General features: G+C 45.4%; 1 protein-coding gene across 1 annotated transcript; it reads right to left on the bottom strand.

The window, feature by feature from the left end:
- Positions 1–4,284: 4,284 nt before the first annotated feature.
- On the bottom strand, positions 4,285–16,978 carry LOC118084936 (interstitial collagenase). Its single transcript, XM_035115081.2, has 10 exons — positions 16,795–16,978; positions 15,112–15,356; positions 12,872–13,020; positions 12,636–12,764; positions 11,371–11,532; positions 9,547–9,658; positions 8,471–8,601; positions 5,640–5,799; positions 5,115–5,218; positions 4,285–4,628 (listed from the first exon to the last, which is right to left on the bottom strand). The coding sequence occupies exons 1-10, from the start codon at positions 16,912–16,914 to the stop codon at positions 4,525–4,527; spliced, it is 1,416 nt and encodes a 471-aa protein (XP_034970972.1). The 5' UTR covers positions 16,915–16,978; the 3' UTR covers positions 4,285–4,524.
- Positions 16,979–18,595: the final 1,617 nt, after the last annotated feature.

Raw genomic sequence — 18,595 nt, 5'->3', positions numbered from 1 at the left:
AGGCCCGTTCCCATGTGGCCACCCTGCAGACCTCTTTTTGATAAGGCCCCTCTAGAACATTACAAAATGTACATCTTATTATATCACATTGTTGTTGTTGTTGTTTAGTCGTTTAGTCGTGTCCGACTCTTCATGACCCCATGGACCAGAGCACGCCAGGCACTCCTGTCTTCCACTGTCTACTGCAGTTTGGTCAAACTCATGTTTGTAGCTTCGAGAACACTGTCCAACCATCTTGTCCTCTGTTGTCCCCTTCTCCTTGTGCCCTCCATCTTTCCCAACATCAGGGTCTTTTCCAGGGAGTCTTCTCTTCTCATGAGGTGGCCAAAGTATTGGAGCCTCAGCTTCAGGATCTGTCCTTCCAGTGAGCACTCAGGGCTGATTTCCTTAAGAATGGATAGGTTTGATCTTCTTGCAGTCCATGGGACTCTCAAGAGTCTCCTCCAGCACCATAATTATATCACATTATACCAGCCTTAAGTGCATAAGAACATTGTGTTTGCCCATTAACATTTTCAGACTAAAAGTGTTCTGAAATATATGTTTGTGTGTGTTCCCCGATCCTTTGGCAGCCATTGTTCCCCCTAGCTCTTGCTACAGTGTCATCATATTTTGTTAGGGTTTCTGGGCTTGACCCTGGCCAACCTTTCATTCTCCATTGGCTCTTCCATAAGAACATAAGGAGAACCTGCCATATCTGGCCTATGGTCCATCTAGTTCGGCATCCTGTTCTCAAAATGGCCAACCAGATGCTTGTGGGAAACCAAGCAGGAAATGAGCACAACAGCACTGTGTTCCCTTGCAACTGGTGTTGAGAAACATGACTGTCTCCAGCCACAGAGGCAGAGCATAGCCATCATGACTTGTAATGATTGATAGCCTTCTCTTCCATGAAGACTCCTCCTCTACTTTCCCCTTCCCAAGGTAGGTATCCGCTCTTGCAATTTTTCATTAGTTTTAGGTCACCAAAGAGGCATGCCAGATGCATGTTGAAAAGCACATAGCCTCAAGAGGAGCTGTGCGCTCCATACTGATGTTTATCCCACAGCGGAAACTGGCAAAGAATGTAAGCCACTGACATGGAGCGATGTCATAATTGCTGCTTGTAAACGAGATAAGATTACACATCAGTGCTTCGTGTTGTGACATTGCCTTCCTACTGAAATGCAGAAAGACACAATTTGCGTTACCAAATTCCCTTCCGCACTGTTCTTCCTTCTCATTCTCCCCTCCCCCTGCCCCAGGTTTTTTTTTCCTAAGAAGCTGAGTCAGTCTCCAAATCTGTCTCGAAATGAACCTAACAGGGAGATCAGGGTCCTGGGAGAGCATTTGCAAAGTGGATCTAGTGGATCTAGGAGATGTGAGGCCTCCCTTACCCACCTTCAAATGGTCCCCTGTAAGCATCTCCATTAAGCATTTCCATTATTTTAAGAATTGCTGGACTGGGACTGAGCAATGTCTTCACCCCTCCCCATCCCCCCCAGGCTGTTTGATCAAACATATGAAATCCTTTGTGGGTGTGGGTGAATTTTTAGTACTCAGCTGGAACACCTGAAATACATGATTTGCCCATGGGTTTCCTCTTCCGCTTCCCCTTTCCCCCCTTCCCTTTCCCATGCAGTCCAGCTACAAATTATGTTCTGCTTGTTACCTGCAGCCGAGAAAGGATCTCTCCAGGCAGGGTGAGAGCACTCTGTCACCTCTTACCTGACTCTTTAAGGTAATAATTTAGAACACACACCCCGCCCTGAGACCCCATATGAATCTGGTCATATATGAAGGGAGCTTTACTAGATCTGAATTGGATCCACCCTATTCTAGGGCTGCCATATATTCGGAATTTCCTGGACATAGCCGGGATTCATTTGTCAAAATGGTGTTCGGGTGGTATTTTCAGAAATCGTTGTCAGGGAAAACCCAGGCATATGGCAGCCTATATCAGAAGTGTTGATTTTTGCTCCTTCTGGACACCCAGTGAGATAGAGCAGCTAACCTGGGGAGTGTTGTATGACTGGTTCACCTCCCTTCTCCCAGAGCCTCTGGGTCTGTGGCAAATGGGTATATTAAATAATAATAATAATAATAATAATAATAATAATAATAATAATAATAATATATTTATACCCCGCCCATCTGGCTGGGTTTCCCCAGCCACTCTGGGCGGCTTCCAACTGAATATTAAAAACAATACAGCATCAAACATTAAAAACTTCCCTAAACAGGGCTGCCTTCAGATGTCTTCTAAAAGTCAGGTAGATGTTTATTTCCTTGACATCTGACGGCACAAGGGCAGGCGCCACTACTGAGAAGGCCCTCTGCCTGGTTCCCTGTAACCTCACTTCTCACAGTGAGGGAACCGCCAGAAGGCCCTCGGAGCTGGACCTCGGTGTCTGGGCAGAACGATGGAGGGTGGGGAGACGGTATACAGGACTGAGGCCGTTTAGGGCTTTAAAGGTCAGCACCAACACAGAAGCGTACTGGGAGCCAATGTACTTTGATAACAGGGAGAGTTCCGCCAACAATTCATGAAGGCCCCTGCAGAAGAAAACTATGTGTGGGGGGATGACCATGTGTTAATTTGTGCCAGTTAACCATGCTGTCTTTTTCAGTATGAGGAATCAACCCTGAAGATCACATAGTTAGAATAAAAAAACAGCAGGGCAGTTGGGGCGCCTCCCTCTCCAGCAAATATCTGCAGGGTGTCCTCTCTCGCTTGGACTACTGCAATATGTTCTACGTGGGGCTACCTTTGAAGGTGACCCGGAAACTACAACTAATCCAGAATGCGGCAGCTAGACTGGTAACCGGGAGCGGCTGCCGAGACCACATAACACCGGTCTTGAAAGACCTACATTGGCTCTCAGTATGTTTCCGAGCACAATTCAAAGTGTTGGTGCTGACCTTTAAAGCCCTAAACGGCCCCGGTCCAGTATACCTGAAGGAGCATGTCCACCTCCATCGTTCTGCCCGGACACTGAGGTCCAGCACCGAGGGCCTTCTGGCGGTTCCCTCACTGCGAGAAGCAAAGCAGGGCCGGCTCTACAGCCCACCCGCCAGCCCATCACACAGCAGCGCCCTCGGCGACCGCGCTGCACGCCGAGCCCACCCGCCCGCCACACTGGAAAACGGGGCGGTGGGGGGATCCATCGCACCACGGCGCCAGGGCGCCAAAGGTGCTTAAGACGGCCCTGAAGCAAAACTACAGGGAACCAGGCAGAGGGCCTTCTCGGTAGTGGCACCCGCCCTGTGGAACACCCTCCTATCAGAGGTCAGAGAGATAAACAACTACCTGACATTTAGAAAATACCTAAAGGCAGCCCTGTTTAGGGAAGTTTTTAATCTGTGATATTTGATGTATTTTAATGTTTGTTGGAAACTGCCAAGAGTGGCAGGGGAAGCCCAGCCAGATGGGCGGGGTATAAATAAATTTATTATTATTATTATTATTATTATTATTATTATTATTATTATCATCAAAGGGCTTAAGGAGAAGGGCTTCAAGAAGGAGATGGCCTTGATCAAACTGGAGAAAATGTGGGTCTTGCTCCATTGCTTTCCCAGATTTCTCCTCCTTTAGATGTAGGGTTGTTGTTTTTTGATTCTGCAACTCTGGATTCTGGACTCTGCAAGAATGGGGAAACCCCACATTTAAAGGAGGAAACAATGGGATGAAGAGAAAGTCATATGGATACTTCTACATCAGTGGGGAGACAGGCAGGTATAAATCCACATTTTGCTCAGTTGTGGAGAAGCCTGATGTATCCCGCAGTCACACAAATTTCTCCTAATAAGCACGTTTTTGTATGCGGTTTGGATAAACATGCACATTTCCACCTGTAGCAAATTCTTTTTTTGCACAGTGTATGCATTTTTGTACACATTGCTTGGTTGGAGAACTGTGTTGCAAAATCCAGAGAGCTGTGAGTTTCACAAAGTGTTAGGTAGGTTCCTCTTTAAATGTGAACTGAATTGAATCCATCCCCCATCCCTATGGCTGCAGGAAGCAAAAACCTTCACGAGTGAATGAGCCATCAGAGAGAGAGAACACTACAGATGGCAATTCCATTTTGAGTTATCCAGTGATGATCAAGTGATGACCAAACCAGTGAGACACATAAATGTGTGAATCAGGTCAAAGAGTTGCAAAATGGTGAACTTCTTCCTCTCTGACTTCAGAGAGTTAGCACTGGTTGGTTGGTAGGTTGGTTGTGAATCTAACAGAGCTGTATATGTGGTGTTCGGTTCAGGAAATCACAAAGGAAACACACACAGTGATGTTCCTCATAACAAGACTTTTATAGAAGAAGCACAGTCAAACCTGTTACAACATAGTGGATTGCATAAGCACATTTGGGGCACATTGTACTCAGCCAAAATTTCTGTACGTTTGGGTGAGAAGATAATTCCACGTGCCATTGTTGATTCATCAGTTGACACTAGATAAAGGAGGAATTGCGGTTTATAAATTAAGGTTAGGCACAACAGGAGTGCTAACTAATAATTAGGAAGCACTCATTAAATGTTTTAACAGTTCAGCCAGCTGTTGCTCTTTCGAATGGGTGGAACAACGCTTTTCCTCCGAGGATCAAACTGAGTCATCCGTGTTCCCCGGAAAAAATAGATGTACCCTAAAAAAAAAAAAAGGAGAAAAGAGATAGGGATAAATGAAAAAGCGGGATAATGAATCTCTTTCAGAAGAAGTGAACTGGGCTTGCAAAGGAAAGGCAAAAAAAGAAAGTTATGATTTCATGACTGTATCCAAGTTCTGGCAAAATTGTAAAATTGGAGTAAGTCCAGTCTCAGGGTATGTCTACAATGGTTCCTGCTGTTATTAAATTAATGTAGTGCTTAATGCCCAAATTGGCAGTTGAGTAAGTATAGGGTTGCCAAAGTGGAAATCATTAAAAGTGTCCGGCAGTGATTTTCCAAAAAAAAAAAAAAAGCTCAACAAACTTTAAAATATACATCAAAACAAGTCCATTAAAACAACAACAATTAATACATTTTAATAACATAATATATGAAATCCTAGAATATTCTTTTAAGCCATGCTGAGTTCCAGGTGAATCTTATTTCTTAAATTAAAAAAGGCACCAATTTATCCCTTTACTTACCATTTTGCTGTATAGCAGCATCAATCTTTTTGCCAACTCCTTTGAAATCTTGGGCTATCTGCCTTGGGTAACCTGTTTCCATGGATTGTCTAATTTCATCATACCTGATCAAAGACAAACATGGTTACTTGAAGCTAAAACAACCTTTAGCATAGGTTTTATTCACAATTCACAGAAATACGAAGCTAAGGAAACGTCTCATTTCTATAAACAAGGCCATCAACTGGATTGATGGAAAGAACCATTAAAATATGGGACGACGTATGAAAATAATGTATTGGAAAACATTGTGACTATGAAAATAGGCTATGATTTCCAGTACACTTAGCAAACTATAGTTCCTGGGATTCTTTGGGGGGATGTACTTTTTGTATCTACAGTATGCATTTTTTAAAAATAAAAAAATCATAGATAGATGTGGAAATGGGACAGGACAGACATATGAATAAATGCTGGCAAAATCAACCAGACTGAAAACAGACTGTTCCATCCCTTATTTGGAACTTCAGAATAGTCAAGCCATACCTCCAATACTTGTCATTTACAAAGAAATATGTCTTCCCAGATTCTGAATCGCCAAACGCGGCATCAATTCTCTTCACAGTTGTTGGGAAGCCCAGCTGGTAGATGCTCTTAGGGTAGCCAGATTCAATGGTATATCCATTTAGAGCCCAATATTTGTTTCCTGGGGGTGGGAAAAGAGGGGTTAACATTCCATGTAATTCAAGGGAAACAGTTTTGTTTAAATAATTTTTTTTAATAGGGAAACCGTTTTATGTTGGATGCCTCAGGAAGGTTTGATAGAGAGTCAGGGTATATAAATATTTTAAGAATGAATGAATTAATGAATTAATGGTTACATCTGGCTATGCTCATGTGATTGTGACATGTAAAGTGGCATGGTATTAAAAGGTGATCTGAAGGTAAAGGTAAAGGGACCCCTGACCATTAGGTCCAGTCGTGACCGACTCTGGGGTTGCAGCGCTCATCTCGCATTATTGGTTGAGGGAGCCGGCGTACAGCTTCCAGGTTATGTGGCCAGCATGACAAGGCTGCTTCTGGCGAACCAGAGCAGCACACAGAAACGCCGTTTACCTTCCCGCTGTAGTGGTACCTATTTATCTACTTGTACTTTGATGTGCTTTTGAACTGCTAGGTTGGCAGGAGCTGGGACTGAGCAATGGGAGCTCACCCCGTCGCGGGGATTTGAACCGCTGACCTTCTGAACGGCAAGCCCTAGGCTCAGTGGTTTAACCCACAGTGCCACCCACGTCCCAGCTCAAATGCTAAATTATTGCTTTCTCCCTGTGTGAGAGATAGCAGAGACCCTTCTGTCTTACTAAGCAGATGTGGCAAATATTAGAGGTTACCCGCCCCCACTCTTTTGCTGTGCTTTTCTGCTTGTGTGGTGGCACCTCAGTAAAACCACTTCTTCTTGTTTGTGGCAGAGTTTTCCCCGGAGGCAGAGGACAAGAACAGGAGTCATACTGAAATTCACAGTCAAGTGCTTCTTTATTGCTCGACTGGTTGCACAAGCGTTTCTGTTACTATTATATACAAGCTATTTACATTCCTTCTTTATCTCTCCAGCACGGTATAATCTCAATCCAGTAATCAACAATCCTGACACAGCAAAACTCACAGTATCAGCAGCACACATTGTCATATTTCCAAACTTGTTGTCAGCGTGTGTGTGTGTGTGTGCTTTTCTTGTGCGGAAATTGCAGCCTGCAACTTCCTCCCTTTATTTGCACCTCCAGCTGACACCAATCAAGCCTGGAGTGCCACTCCTACACGCTAAAGAAAATTCTGGGAACCTTTTTAAAGCTTCCAGGAACGTTTATCTGTTCTTAAATAATGTTTTCCTAACAGCAAAACATCCCAACCCCCTGCCTTACACTGGGCTTGAAGAGGGCTTTTCTCTTTACTAGGTTCAAAGGAACACAGGGGTAGATATTGCCTTTCTCCTCAGTGGTGGATGAAGACAAACAGCAGCTATTTAACCTCCCTGAATTGCAGGTACAAATAAACACTCAAGTGAAATATGTAACTCCTGACTGGAACATGGAATAGTTCACCCCCCAAAAGTATTGTACTGTTCAAAAAGGTTTTTGGGAATGCTACCTTTGATAGGCAAGGGACCCAGGTGGCGCTGTGGGTTAAACCACTGAGCCTAGGGCTTGCTGATCAGAAGGTTGGCGGTTCGAATCCCTGTGACGGGGTGAGCTCCCGTTGCTTGGTCCCAGCTCCTGCCAACCTAGCAGTTCGAAAGCCCGTCAAAATGCAAGTAGATAAATAGGAACCGCTACAGCGGGAAGGTAAACGGCATTTCCATGTGCTGCTCTGGTTCGCCAGAAGCGGCTTTGTCATGCTGGCCACATGACCTGGAAGCTGTACGCCGGCTCCCTCGGCCAATAATGCGAGATGAGTGCGCAACTCCAGAGTTGGTCACGACTAGACCTAATGGTCAGGGGTCCCTTTACCTTACCTTTGATAGGTGGAAGAAGCTAGTATTACAAAAACTATGGCCTTCCTAGCTTCCATTCTGTGATGTCGCTGAGAGTGTGTGAAGCCTTTGCTAAGTCTTGGCTAAGTCTGAAGAATAGCAACGTGGCAGAACTTAGAAGGTGAAGTCCAAATTATATGAGCAAATGTCTGGCTGCCATTCTATGCCTGCTTACTTGGGGGTTCAGTTCCACAGAACCCAACAGAACTTACTTCAGGGTAAGTATACAGTATGCAGGATAAGGCAGCCGATTAAATAAATACTGCCTACAAACCCTAGGCTTTCACATAGCACCCTGAAGAGGATGTTAGGATTCTTGTTCCGTGCTTGCAGTCATGGGATTATTGTCTATCACATGACGGTGTATGTTTTAATTCCACATAGTCGGAAGTGATGAAGACAGGATGTTTATGTTACTGTGTTCCGTGATGTGGGACTATTGTCCTTCATTCTCTCTCTTTGGTCTGATGAGAAAGAGGAAGGAGCTAAGTCAGAATGCTCCGAGTGTATTATATGTAACTAAAGTAGTTTAGCCAAAATGCTGTGCTACTGAGTCTGTTACGCAAACTGCAAATACTCTGCAGGATCCCTAAGCGTGCTAATGCCACTTGGTATCAGTTGCTGTGATGTTCAGGATGGAGAAAGCTTTTGACGCTCCCAAATGACCCACCAGGAGGGAGAGAACATGCCAGCCAGGCATGTGTCTCTATCGGGTTCCTACATGTGAGTAGGACTTTCCTAACGGAGGCCATGCTGGCTGAGGAACACTGACCAAATGCATTTCAGTACTTATTCTCCAGCATAAATTAGTCCCAGCAATTTTGCAAGGAAATCAAAGTTCACCACTCACCTTTAAAAACAACGAAGTTATCAGTTTCATAATTTTCATAGGCGGCTTGTATTCCAGATGGCAGATCAGGCCAGAAGGTACCGATGAATTCGAGCTGAACACCTGACTGGAAGTGCTTGCGCCAGAAATACCTAATTTGAAAGCGTAGATGGAAACCCATAAGTGGCATCCCCAAATAGGGGATGATAAAGACTCCAGTCTCAAACCCCAGAGAGCTAGTCAATGGAGACACTACTGAACTACATGGACCAGGGCTCTGACTTCTCTGCATTCTATGATTGGAAAATTCTATGATTCTGTTTTTGTGACAAAATGAATCCAGACCATTAGCTGGATTTTGTGAGTTGTGGGATGAAGCCGCCATAGAGTGATCTGTCGCCTGTCTGTCTGTGTAAGAGAGAGTCACATAACACTGAATCGATCCATCATGACCATAGCTGCCAAGTCTCCCGTATTCCCCGGGAAACCCCCATTTTTTCAGCCGTTTCCCGCTGGCAGCCCGGATTACCCCCCCCAGTAAATCCCCCAGATTCTTACCGGCCCGGGGAGGCTCCTTCTGTGCATGTCTGGAGTCTCTGGACATGCGCAGAAGCAATTTCTGGCTCTGCAGCCATTTTGGAAATGGGCAGAGCATGCGTAGAAGTGACTTCCGGTGCCGCTCTGCCCACTTCCAAAATGGCCACAGCGTGACTTCTAGCACTGCAGCCATTTTGGAAATGGGCAGAGCATGCGTAGAAGCAACTTCCAGTGCCACTCTGCCCAGTTCCAAAATGGCCGCAGCGTGACTTCCGGTGTTGCGCTGTGCCGATCCCGGATTTTTTGATCTGGGAGTTAGCACCTATGATCATGACACATAGAATTGAACCGATAGGTATGTGGTGTTGCTGTTTCTAATGCCATTTGTTTATGGCTTCTTATGGCTCATTTTGTTGTTACCTCGCCTTGAAATGCAGGGCCGAGAGTCTGAGTGCATGTTTTGGTACAGGTGGGGTTCTGGACCAAAGGCATTAGAGATGCAAGTCCTGTTTGGAGGTGGGAATTTTGTTCAAATTGGTGTTTTTAAGAAAGCAACTTGCCTGCCCTTAAAGAACAACATTTCTCCACGTAAGGTGGTGACAGCATCAAAAGTGGTCCTGGGGGCACAAGCCTCTGGTGTTTTGGGTCCGCGTACTGGGATATCAGGTTTTCCTAAATGGAAAGAAAAATAAAGGAAGCCTCACGTCAAGTGGATAATTTAAGCAGTCTTAAGCAAATGGAAATACAGTAAGTAAGTAATTAAGCAATTAAGCAAGCAAGCAAGCAAGCAAGCAAGGTGATGTTCAGAGCAGCCGTGTTCAGTGAAGGTTAAACTAAAAAAAAAGCCTTTTGCTACAATGTAAATCATTTTCTTTCTTTCTTTTAGCAAAGCAAAGTCTCATTTTGATGCAACAAGGCATATTTCAGATGTGGGCCCAATCTGTCAGAGATCTATGCCAGTGTTTCCCAACCTTGTGCCTCCAGCTGTTTTCGGACTACAATTCCCATCATTCCTGACCACTGGTCTTGCTAGCTAGGGATGATGGGAATTGTAGTCTCAAAACATCTGGAGGCACAAGGTTGGGAAACACTGATCTATGCAAACCCTACTGAAATGAAGAGGACCTATGGCGAAGCACCTCTGAATTGCACTCCATTTCCCTTGAAAGGTGCATTTATACTCCACTAGATTGTGGTCCACCCACCTATCAACCAGCTTTATTTTTTTATTTAAAATATGTTTGCAGCCACCCTTCATCAAAACATCCCAGGGGAGATCTACGGAAGGGTGAATGAAATTAACTCGTGCAACATATAGATCCAATTTTAAACCACCGCTGACAAAAGAAAAAAGAAAAGGCAAAATTCAAGGTTTTTTTAACCCCTCACAAAAAAACTATTTTAAAAAACAGAGCACAATTCCAAAATCTCAAAAGCCTATGTGCCTACAAAAATCTTCATGCAGCACCGAGAAACTTGAAGTGTTGGCAGCAAATGTGCCCCCATGCCAGAAGTCAATCCAAAACAAGAGTGGAAAAGGCCTTCTCCTTTGTAGAAGCACAACATCAAGACAGACGGATGCTTTCCCTGAGATTCCTGCATCGCGAGGGGTTGGACTAGATGACCCTTAGGTCCCTTCCGACTCTACAGTTTTATGATTCTATTATTCTTCCCTCTTTTGCAGAGAGAATTATGTCACACTTTCACAAAGGAGAGCAGCAGTGCCTTTCCAGAAGACCAGAAGACAGGGATGGGGAACCTCAGCCCCGAAGACCAAACACAGTCTTCCAGCCCACTCTTCTGACTCCCTCCCCCACAAGCTACACCCCTCCCAAACCACCTCCTCTCTCCCTAGACCAGACCCTCCTCTGACATTGCTTCACATCCTCCTTGAGCAACAGGGACTCGTGCTTGCCTAGATGAGAAGATATAGAGAGAATCAATTCTACTTTGCCATACTGCCTCTCCCGCAGAGGACCTTAAAGGTCCACAAACAACAATATTCTGGAGATCCCGAGCCATAAGGTGGCTAGATTGGCCTCTACTAGGGCCAGGGCCTTTTCAGTATTGGCCCCAATGTTTTATTGTAATTTTATTGGTGTGAGCCGCCCTGAGCCCGGTTCTGACTGGGGAGGGCGGGGTATAAATAAATTATTATTATTATTATTATTATTATTATTATTATTATTATTAAAATTTACATTCTTTCACCTCTGGCCACCAGTGCCATGCTGTTCCCCCCCCCAAGGTTGCCAAGAAGGAAATGCCGTCCTTGGAGTGGCAAATGTTCCGCACTGCCATCTTAAGGTACAGGCAGGCAAAACCAATTCCTTCTTTTAAGAACACACGTGTTTCAACTTTATGGTGATTTCTCTTAGCCTTACCATAGAGGCTTTGGATGCCATCGATGTCGTCCTGGTTGAGTTGAAATGTGCGGGGGTCCGAGTATGTGTAGGTGGGGTTCATCAGTGCCCCCTGGTCGGTGGAGTGAGACAGACCCAGTGCATGTCCGATCTCATGGGCAGCGACGATGAACAAGTTGTGGCCTGAAAAGGAGGTAATGGTTTCATTAGGGGGGAAACTGAGGAAAACAGGGTTGAAATAAAGACTGCAGGCATGGAAATAAAATGTGCTGCTTTAGCTAGGGGGTGCTGCTCAGAGGATGAGTGCAGGCTCTGCATATCAGGGTTGCAGAATGTGACCCAGCCACTGTGGGCTAGTGTTTCCCAACCTTGGGGTCTCCAGCTGTTTTCAGACTACAATCCCCATCATCCCTGACCACTGGTCTCACTAGCTAGGGATGATGGGAGTTGTAGTCCAAAAACTGTTGGCGACCCAAAGTTGGGAAACTCTAGGCTAGAGTGTCAGAGCAGGACCCTCACTGGTGGGAGTTGGAGTTCTTGGGCCAGTCACTACCTCTCACCCTAACCCAGGGTCACTTTGGGCATTAAATGAGGAGGGGGAGATTCATGTAAAGTACCTTGAGCTCCTTGGAGAAAAATAAAAGAAGGAAGGAAGGAAGGAAGGAAGGAAGGAAGGAAGGAAGGAAGGAAGGAAGGAAGGAAGGAAGGAAGGCCAAGCTGCATTTAACGTGTCTGGCTTCCCCAGTGAGGTGGCCACTGCTCAGGAGATTGGGACCACAATGCATAGAGATTTTTTTGACCCTTTCCCTGCTCCACAGTCCTGATGAAAATCACCCCCATCCCCCTGCTATTTGGCAGAAGAGGGAATCTCCTGCTACAAACCGCCCTATGATCTTTGGAGGAAGGGCAGTAGACACATTTACCTCAGTGGCCTCAGTGTCCAGGCAGAACGATGGGGGTGGAGACGCTCCTTCAGGTATACTGGACATTTAGGCCATTTAGGGCTTTAAAGGTCAGCACCAACACTTTGAATTGTGCTCGGAAACGTACTGGGAGGCAATGTAGGTCTTTCAAGACTGGTGTTATGTGGTCTCGGCGGCTGCTCCCAGTCACCAGTCTAGCTGCCACAATCTGGATTAATTGTAGTTTCCGGGTCACCTTCAAAGGTAGCCCCACATAGAGCGCATTGCAGTAGTCCAAGCTGCTTATATCCTTCCATCACCTATGCGGTGCATTGTCTTTTTATACAGTTCAGTGCTGAGAAAGGAAGTGTTGTAAAATGGTACCTTGTAGCCCCCCTGCGGTCCAGGTTTCATCCTCATCAAAATGGACATCTCCTCCAATGCCACTCCCTGGCTGAAAGGCATGTGCTAGGGTCCCACCAGGGCCATCAAAAGGAGAATTATCATAGTGGTCTGAATATAAAACAATACATTATTATTATTATTATTATTATTATTATTATTATTATTATTATTAAAATTGGACATATGGTGACTTTGTTCTTGCACTGTACAGTTACCTCCACGTTGAAAAGAGAGCTCTATATCTGCCACTTTATCCGTGACTCTGTTGAATTCCAACGGTGCTGCCTTGCTCCAAACTTTAAATGCTGCCTCAATTGCCTTCTCCACATAGAATTCGTGCATATCTGGAGTATAGCCTACAATCCTTTCAAAAAAAGAAAGAAAGGTGCTAGGTCATTCCTTTAGGCCAGTGTTTTCCCCAATATGGGTCTCCAGCTGCTAGCTAGGGATGAAACAAAATAAAAAAAATCCTTCAGTAGCATCTTAAAGACCAACTAAGTTTTTATTTTGGTATGAGCTTTCGTGTGGATGCACACGTCATCAGATACACCCTTCATCACAGATACACACTTCATCAGATACACTTCATCAGATACAGTGTGCATGCACACGAAAGCTCATACCAATTTTTTTTATTTTGGTATGAGCTTTTATTTTGGTATGAGCTTCCGTGTGCATGCACACTTCATCAGATATACCCTTCATCATCAGACTTAGTTGGTCTTTAAGGTGCTACTGAAGGAATTTTTTTATTTTGTTTCGACTCAGACCAACACGGCTACCTACCTGTAACTAGCTAGGGATGATGGGCATTGTAGTCCAAAAACAGCTGGAGGCCCAAGTTTGGGAAACACTGCTTAGGCAACCAGAATAAAGAATGAAACAGTATGTTGGACAGACAGCCCACAATCCCCAGAGATGGAGGCTTTCCCCAACCAGGTGCCATCCAGTGGTTATGGATTACAACTCCCATCATCCCTGATCATGCTGGCTGGTACTGATGGGAATTGGAGTCCAGCCACATCTGGAGGGCATCAGGTTGGGGAAGGCTGGTGTAGAGACACATTTGAATATGTCTTTCCATTTGACTTGCACATCAAAAGAAAGCTAAGCAAATACAAATAGCTCCCCAGTGGATGATGATGATGATGATGATGATGATATATTATTTGTACCCCGCCTATCTGGCTGGGTTTCCCCAGCCTCTCTGGGCGGCTTCCAACAAAGATTAAAATACATTAAAATGTCACACATTAAAAACTTCCCTAAACAGGGCTGAATACAAATAGCAGTGGATGAGTCAAGTGGAGTCTGGTTACACACACACACACACACACACACACACACACACACACACACACACACACACACACACAGCAAAGACATGCTTGTCTACTTTGGCCCTAAGACAGGCGTGTCTTTGCACCTAATGTGCACACTTTAAAGGAAAAAGATTTATCACCCACGTCTGCTAATTGCATATATTAGGGACATGCAGTGAACACAAGAGTTGCCTTGTAGCCTTTGGAAGCATCCCAATCTTTTTTTCAAATCCACTCTGTGTCATTTAGATTTGACTCCTTATTTGGAACCCAACTCAATCTGTTAATCTGAAGGAGTTTTGTCCCCACTGACTGCAATGATGCATCTAAGAATGGCTGTAACCTTCCCCCGCTTTTCACACAAGTGGATGAAATTTGCAGGCAGCAGAGCCCAAATCTCCCTGATGTGCACATCCCTAACACACCCTGCTCTCCATTGCAGTGGTAGTGTGAGTGAGTGTGTACTTTCATGCATTCACACTGTTGCTGCTGGGGGGGGGGGGTAAGCCTCGTTGCACAGCTCTCACAGCCATGGCCATCGGCTACCATCCTAATACATGTGCTGCAATGGTTCTATGAAAAATCAGGTCTTGCTGAGCCCAGTGAAATCTATAACCTTAGGCATGCTGAACTCTGCATAGAACAGTAGGCAGAAAGTCCTAAGTTTATTAATAGGATTTGCTCCTGAGCAAGTACACTGAGCCAGGTGGACCCAGGTGGCGCTGTAGTTAAACCACTGAGCCTAGGGCTTGCTGATCAGAAGGTCGGCGGTTCGAATCCCTGTGACGGGGTGAGCTCCCGTTGCTTGGTCCCAGCTCCTGCCAACCTAGCAGTTCGAAAGCACGTCAAAATGCAAGTAGATAAATAGGAACCGCTACAGCGGGAAGGTAAACAGTGTTTCCATGTGCTGCTCTGGTTTACCAGAAGCGGCTTTGTCATGCTGGCCACATGACCTGGAAGCTATACGCCGGCTCCCTCGGCCAATAATGCGAGATGAGCGCGCAACCCCAGAGTCGGTCAAGACTGGACCTAATGGTCAGGGGTCCCTTTACCTTTACCTTTAAGTACACTGAGCACTAGAGCATTTCCTTATTGAAGCCTCCCACTCCTAAGGGAAACTCGCAAACCTTTACCTGTATGTGATGTTCTTTCTGTCCCATTTGGGCTCCCCTGGGTTGAGGGTGAATTGCTCCACATCAGGGACGCCACACCTGTCCCTTTTCATCATTGCTATTGTTTCGGCATCAACCTTCCCAGTCACTCGAAGCCCGTGAAATTTCTGCATTTTCTTGAGTTTTTCTGTTACAGCGACATCGTCATCCATATTGATTGTGGCAACGGCCTCACCTTCAGGGCTGTAGAATTTACTTAAATAGGACTGCCGGGGGGGGGGGGGAAGCAGAGAAAAGGAGGGAGGGAGGGAGGGAGGGAGGGAGATGCTTTTAAACCCTTTGTGTTTCCAATGTGAGATAAAAATGTGAGAGTGGAAGTAATATTCAGCAGCCAATTCACTCAGGTTCTAGATGTGGAATGGGAGTGGCACACTATCTTGGCCTTTTATGCAGACAACAGGATGTTCCCTGATATTGCTGGCATATTTTCCTCCCTTCCTTTTAAGCCCAGAGACTTATTTTTTAAATGAACAGTAAAAAAATCAGGCCAACTAAATAAGTATGGCATAGCACTCTTAGATCATTGCAGATGGTGACAGCAGTCACAAAATTAAAAAACGCCTGCTTCTTGGGAGAAAAGCAATGAGAAACCTAGACAGCATCTTAAATAGCAGAGACATCACCTTGCCGACAAAGGTCCGTATAGTTAAAGCTATGGTTTTCCCAGTAGTGATGTATGGAAGTAAGAGCTGGACCATAAAGAAGGCTGATCGCCAAAGAATTGATGCTTTTGAATTATGGTGCTGGAGGAGACTCTTGAGAGTCCCATGGACTGCAAGAAGATCAAACCTATCCATTCTGAAGGAAATCAGCCCAGAGTGCTCACTGGAAGGACAGATCGTGAAGCTGAGGCTCCAATACTTTGGCCACCTCATGAGAAGAGAAGACTCCCTGGAAAAGACCCTGATGTTGGGAAAGATGGAGGGCACAAGGAGAAGGGGACGACAGAGGACGAGATGGTTGGACAGTGTTCTTGAAGCTACGAGCATGAGTTTGACCAAACTGCGGATGGCAGTGGAAGACAGGAGTGCCTGGCGTGCTCTGGTCCATGGGATCACGAAGAGTCGGACACGACTAAACAACAACAACAACAACAGCAGCACTCTTAGAATCAACCAGTACCTGACTTTTCCAAGTAGTATGCCGATGATGGGAGTGTCAGGTGGTGTGTGTGTGCGTGTGTGTGCACGCACACACACTTTACTATTGTGGGTGTTGAAGATCCACCCAAGTAGGTGACAAATTACTGCCAGTGGTTCTTCTGCTGGTGCCAACCAAGGACAAGGCCCCCAAATCCTGATGTCTATCATAAGCATTAGGGGAGGGGTGGATGTAAGGGTAAAATGCCCACATCACTGGAGGAATGTAAGGTGGCAATCTCAGGGATGCTGTCTGGCACTCCAGATTGAGCAGGGGGTGGTGTAGATGACCGTCAAGGCCCCCTTCCAGCTCTACGATTCCATGCACATAGAAGAAACTGTGTGCATATTGTCCTGAAAGCCTTAGAAGAAGGGCTAGATTCGAACGTAAATAAAATAGCACCAAAGAGCCCTCCTTTTTCAAGTAGTCCTTGCACGACAACAAGAAGCAATAGCAGAGAAAAGTGTGTTTTTGCTCAAGGAAACTTTCGAAGTGAATATTTACCTTAACAAGCCTGATGTTCTCATCTTCGTTGCCTTGATCCAGGAAAGCAGCAAAAGTGGAAGATATAATGATGAGCAGCAGGAATGGAAGAACAAGTAGGTTCTTCATCCTTACAGCCATGGTGGTGTCTTCCTTGCCTGTAGAGTATCAGTCAATTGTTTCCCTTTGTTTGTTTGTATTATTAGTGGGATCTCCCCGATTTATATAGCAGTTCACAACTTCCCTCTGACTGCTCTGACTCATCATCTGCTACAACATCCTCTGATTAGCAACCAGAGAAAGGCTCGTCATTGAGCAATGGTACCATCATGACTGTTTTCACAATGCCTTAGTCCGGGTAATTTTTTTAAAAAAAATTTAAAAAGAAAAGGGAAGATGTTTTGCTCAATGTCAGAACATGCTGTGATGATCAGATATTTGTGTTTCATTTTACTCCTCATTTTTCCAGCCAAGGTCATTCTGCCTCTTTCTGCATCGGTTTGCATTAAAAAAAAAGAAGTCACCACAGATATTTGACTGCATTTTAGCCCACATTTTCCCTAATATGGTTCCTACCATAATGCACGTTTGCACGTTATGCTCATTGCAGGTGCATATCACACTTCCCCCTTGACAATCCATTTTTGTGTACATTTTCATTGTTGGAGAAACTGCATTGAAAAATTCAGACGAGTGCAGATTTTTTTAAAAAAAACCAATTTCATTTCAGTTTCAGGAGACATGAATTAGGTAAAGAGACCCCTAACTATCATGTCCAGTTATGACTAACTCTGGGGTTGCGCGCTCATCTTGCATTATTGGCCGAGGGAGCCGGCGTACAGCTTCCGGGTCATGTGGCCAGCACGACAAAGCCGCTTCTGGTGAACCAGAGTAGCACACGGAAACGCCATTTACCTTCCCACTGGAGCGGTACCTATTTATCCACTTGCACTTTGACATGCTTTCAAACTGCTAGGTTGGCAGGAGCTGGGACCGAACAACGGGAGCTGACGCCGTCACGGGGATTCGAACCGCCGACCTTCTGATCGGCAAGCCCTAGGCTCTGTGGTTTAACCCACAGAGCCACCCGCGTCCCCATGAATTAGATAAGTTCACATTAAATTCCCCATCCCCCACAGGGAAGTTTAATGACCAGAATTGGCACGCCTCATCTCTCATCTTTGACATAGGGCTGGCACACCCATGAGGCAAGGTGAAGCAGCTCTTGAAAAGGCCTCTTTGTGAAGATGCTGTTGGTCTAATCCCATCCCTAGGGAGGAAGTGGGGGGGGGACCTGACCTCTGAAGTCTCGTGGGGCCCTTTCCCCTCCACAACAGGCTTTGATTCCCACTGCAACCATCTGGTAAAGCTGATTTGATTCCACCCCTTGTTGCTGATGTGGATCTTCACTCATCCCTCCTTCCCTGGGGACCACACACCCTTTTGTGGGTTGCCTCAGGTGCCAAAATGTCCTGGGCGAGCCCTGCTTTAACATGCTTGCTTTCTATGTGCACATGATCTGGCTGCAACTGCGGCCTGCAATAAAATGCTGCTGTGCCGAGGCGTCCTTCATGATATTCCCTCCTCCTGCCTACGGAAGTATTTGATAAGCATGCTCATTCCACAGTGGGCTATTTCTATTCCTTAAAAACATTGTAAATATATACAAGATGCTTGGCATTCTCCTAAGTCTTCAGATGCCTGCTTTGTGCGGGGTTGTGCAATTTTGCCTACATAAGCAACGCCACTCGTGCCCGAAGAGCAGAATGTTTAACTAGATATGGACAAGCAGTGGGATGTGGCTGTAGGAAGGCATTCTAAG

This window comes from Zootoca vivipara, chromosome 4, assembly GCF_963506605.1.
Source record: "Zootoca vivipara chromosome 4, rZooViv1.1, whole genome shotgun sequence".
NCBI classification, from domain to species: domain Eukaryota; kingdom Metazoa; phylum Chordata; class Lepidosauria; order Squamata; family Lacertidae; genus Zootoca; species Zootoca vivipara.
The sequence above is the reverse complement of the archived record's forward strand: the minus strand, read 5'-3'. Positions and strand labels throughout refer to the sequence as shown.

What these genes read in the sequence shown, in the direction of transcription:
- LOC118084936 (XM_035115081.2), bottom strand. Translation starts at nt 16,914, where the DNA reads ATGGCTGTAAGGATGAAGAACCTACTTGTTCTTCCATTCCTGCTGCTC. An exon ending in AGAAAGAACATCACATACAG is followed by an intron (nt 13,021 to 15,111) that starts GTAAAGGTTTGC and finishes TTTTTTTGAAAG; the next exon opens with GATTGTAGGCTATACTCCAG. An exon ending in TGGCATCCAAAGCCTCTATG is followed by an intron (nt 9,659 to 11,370) that starts GTAAGGCTAAGA and finishes CTTTCCATTTAG; the next exon opens with GAAAACCTGATATCCCAGTA.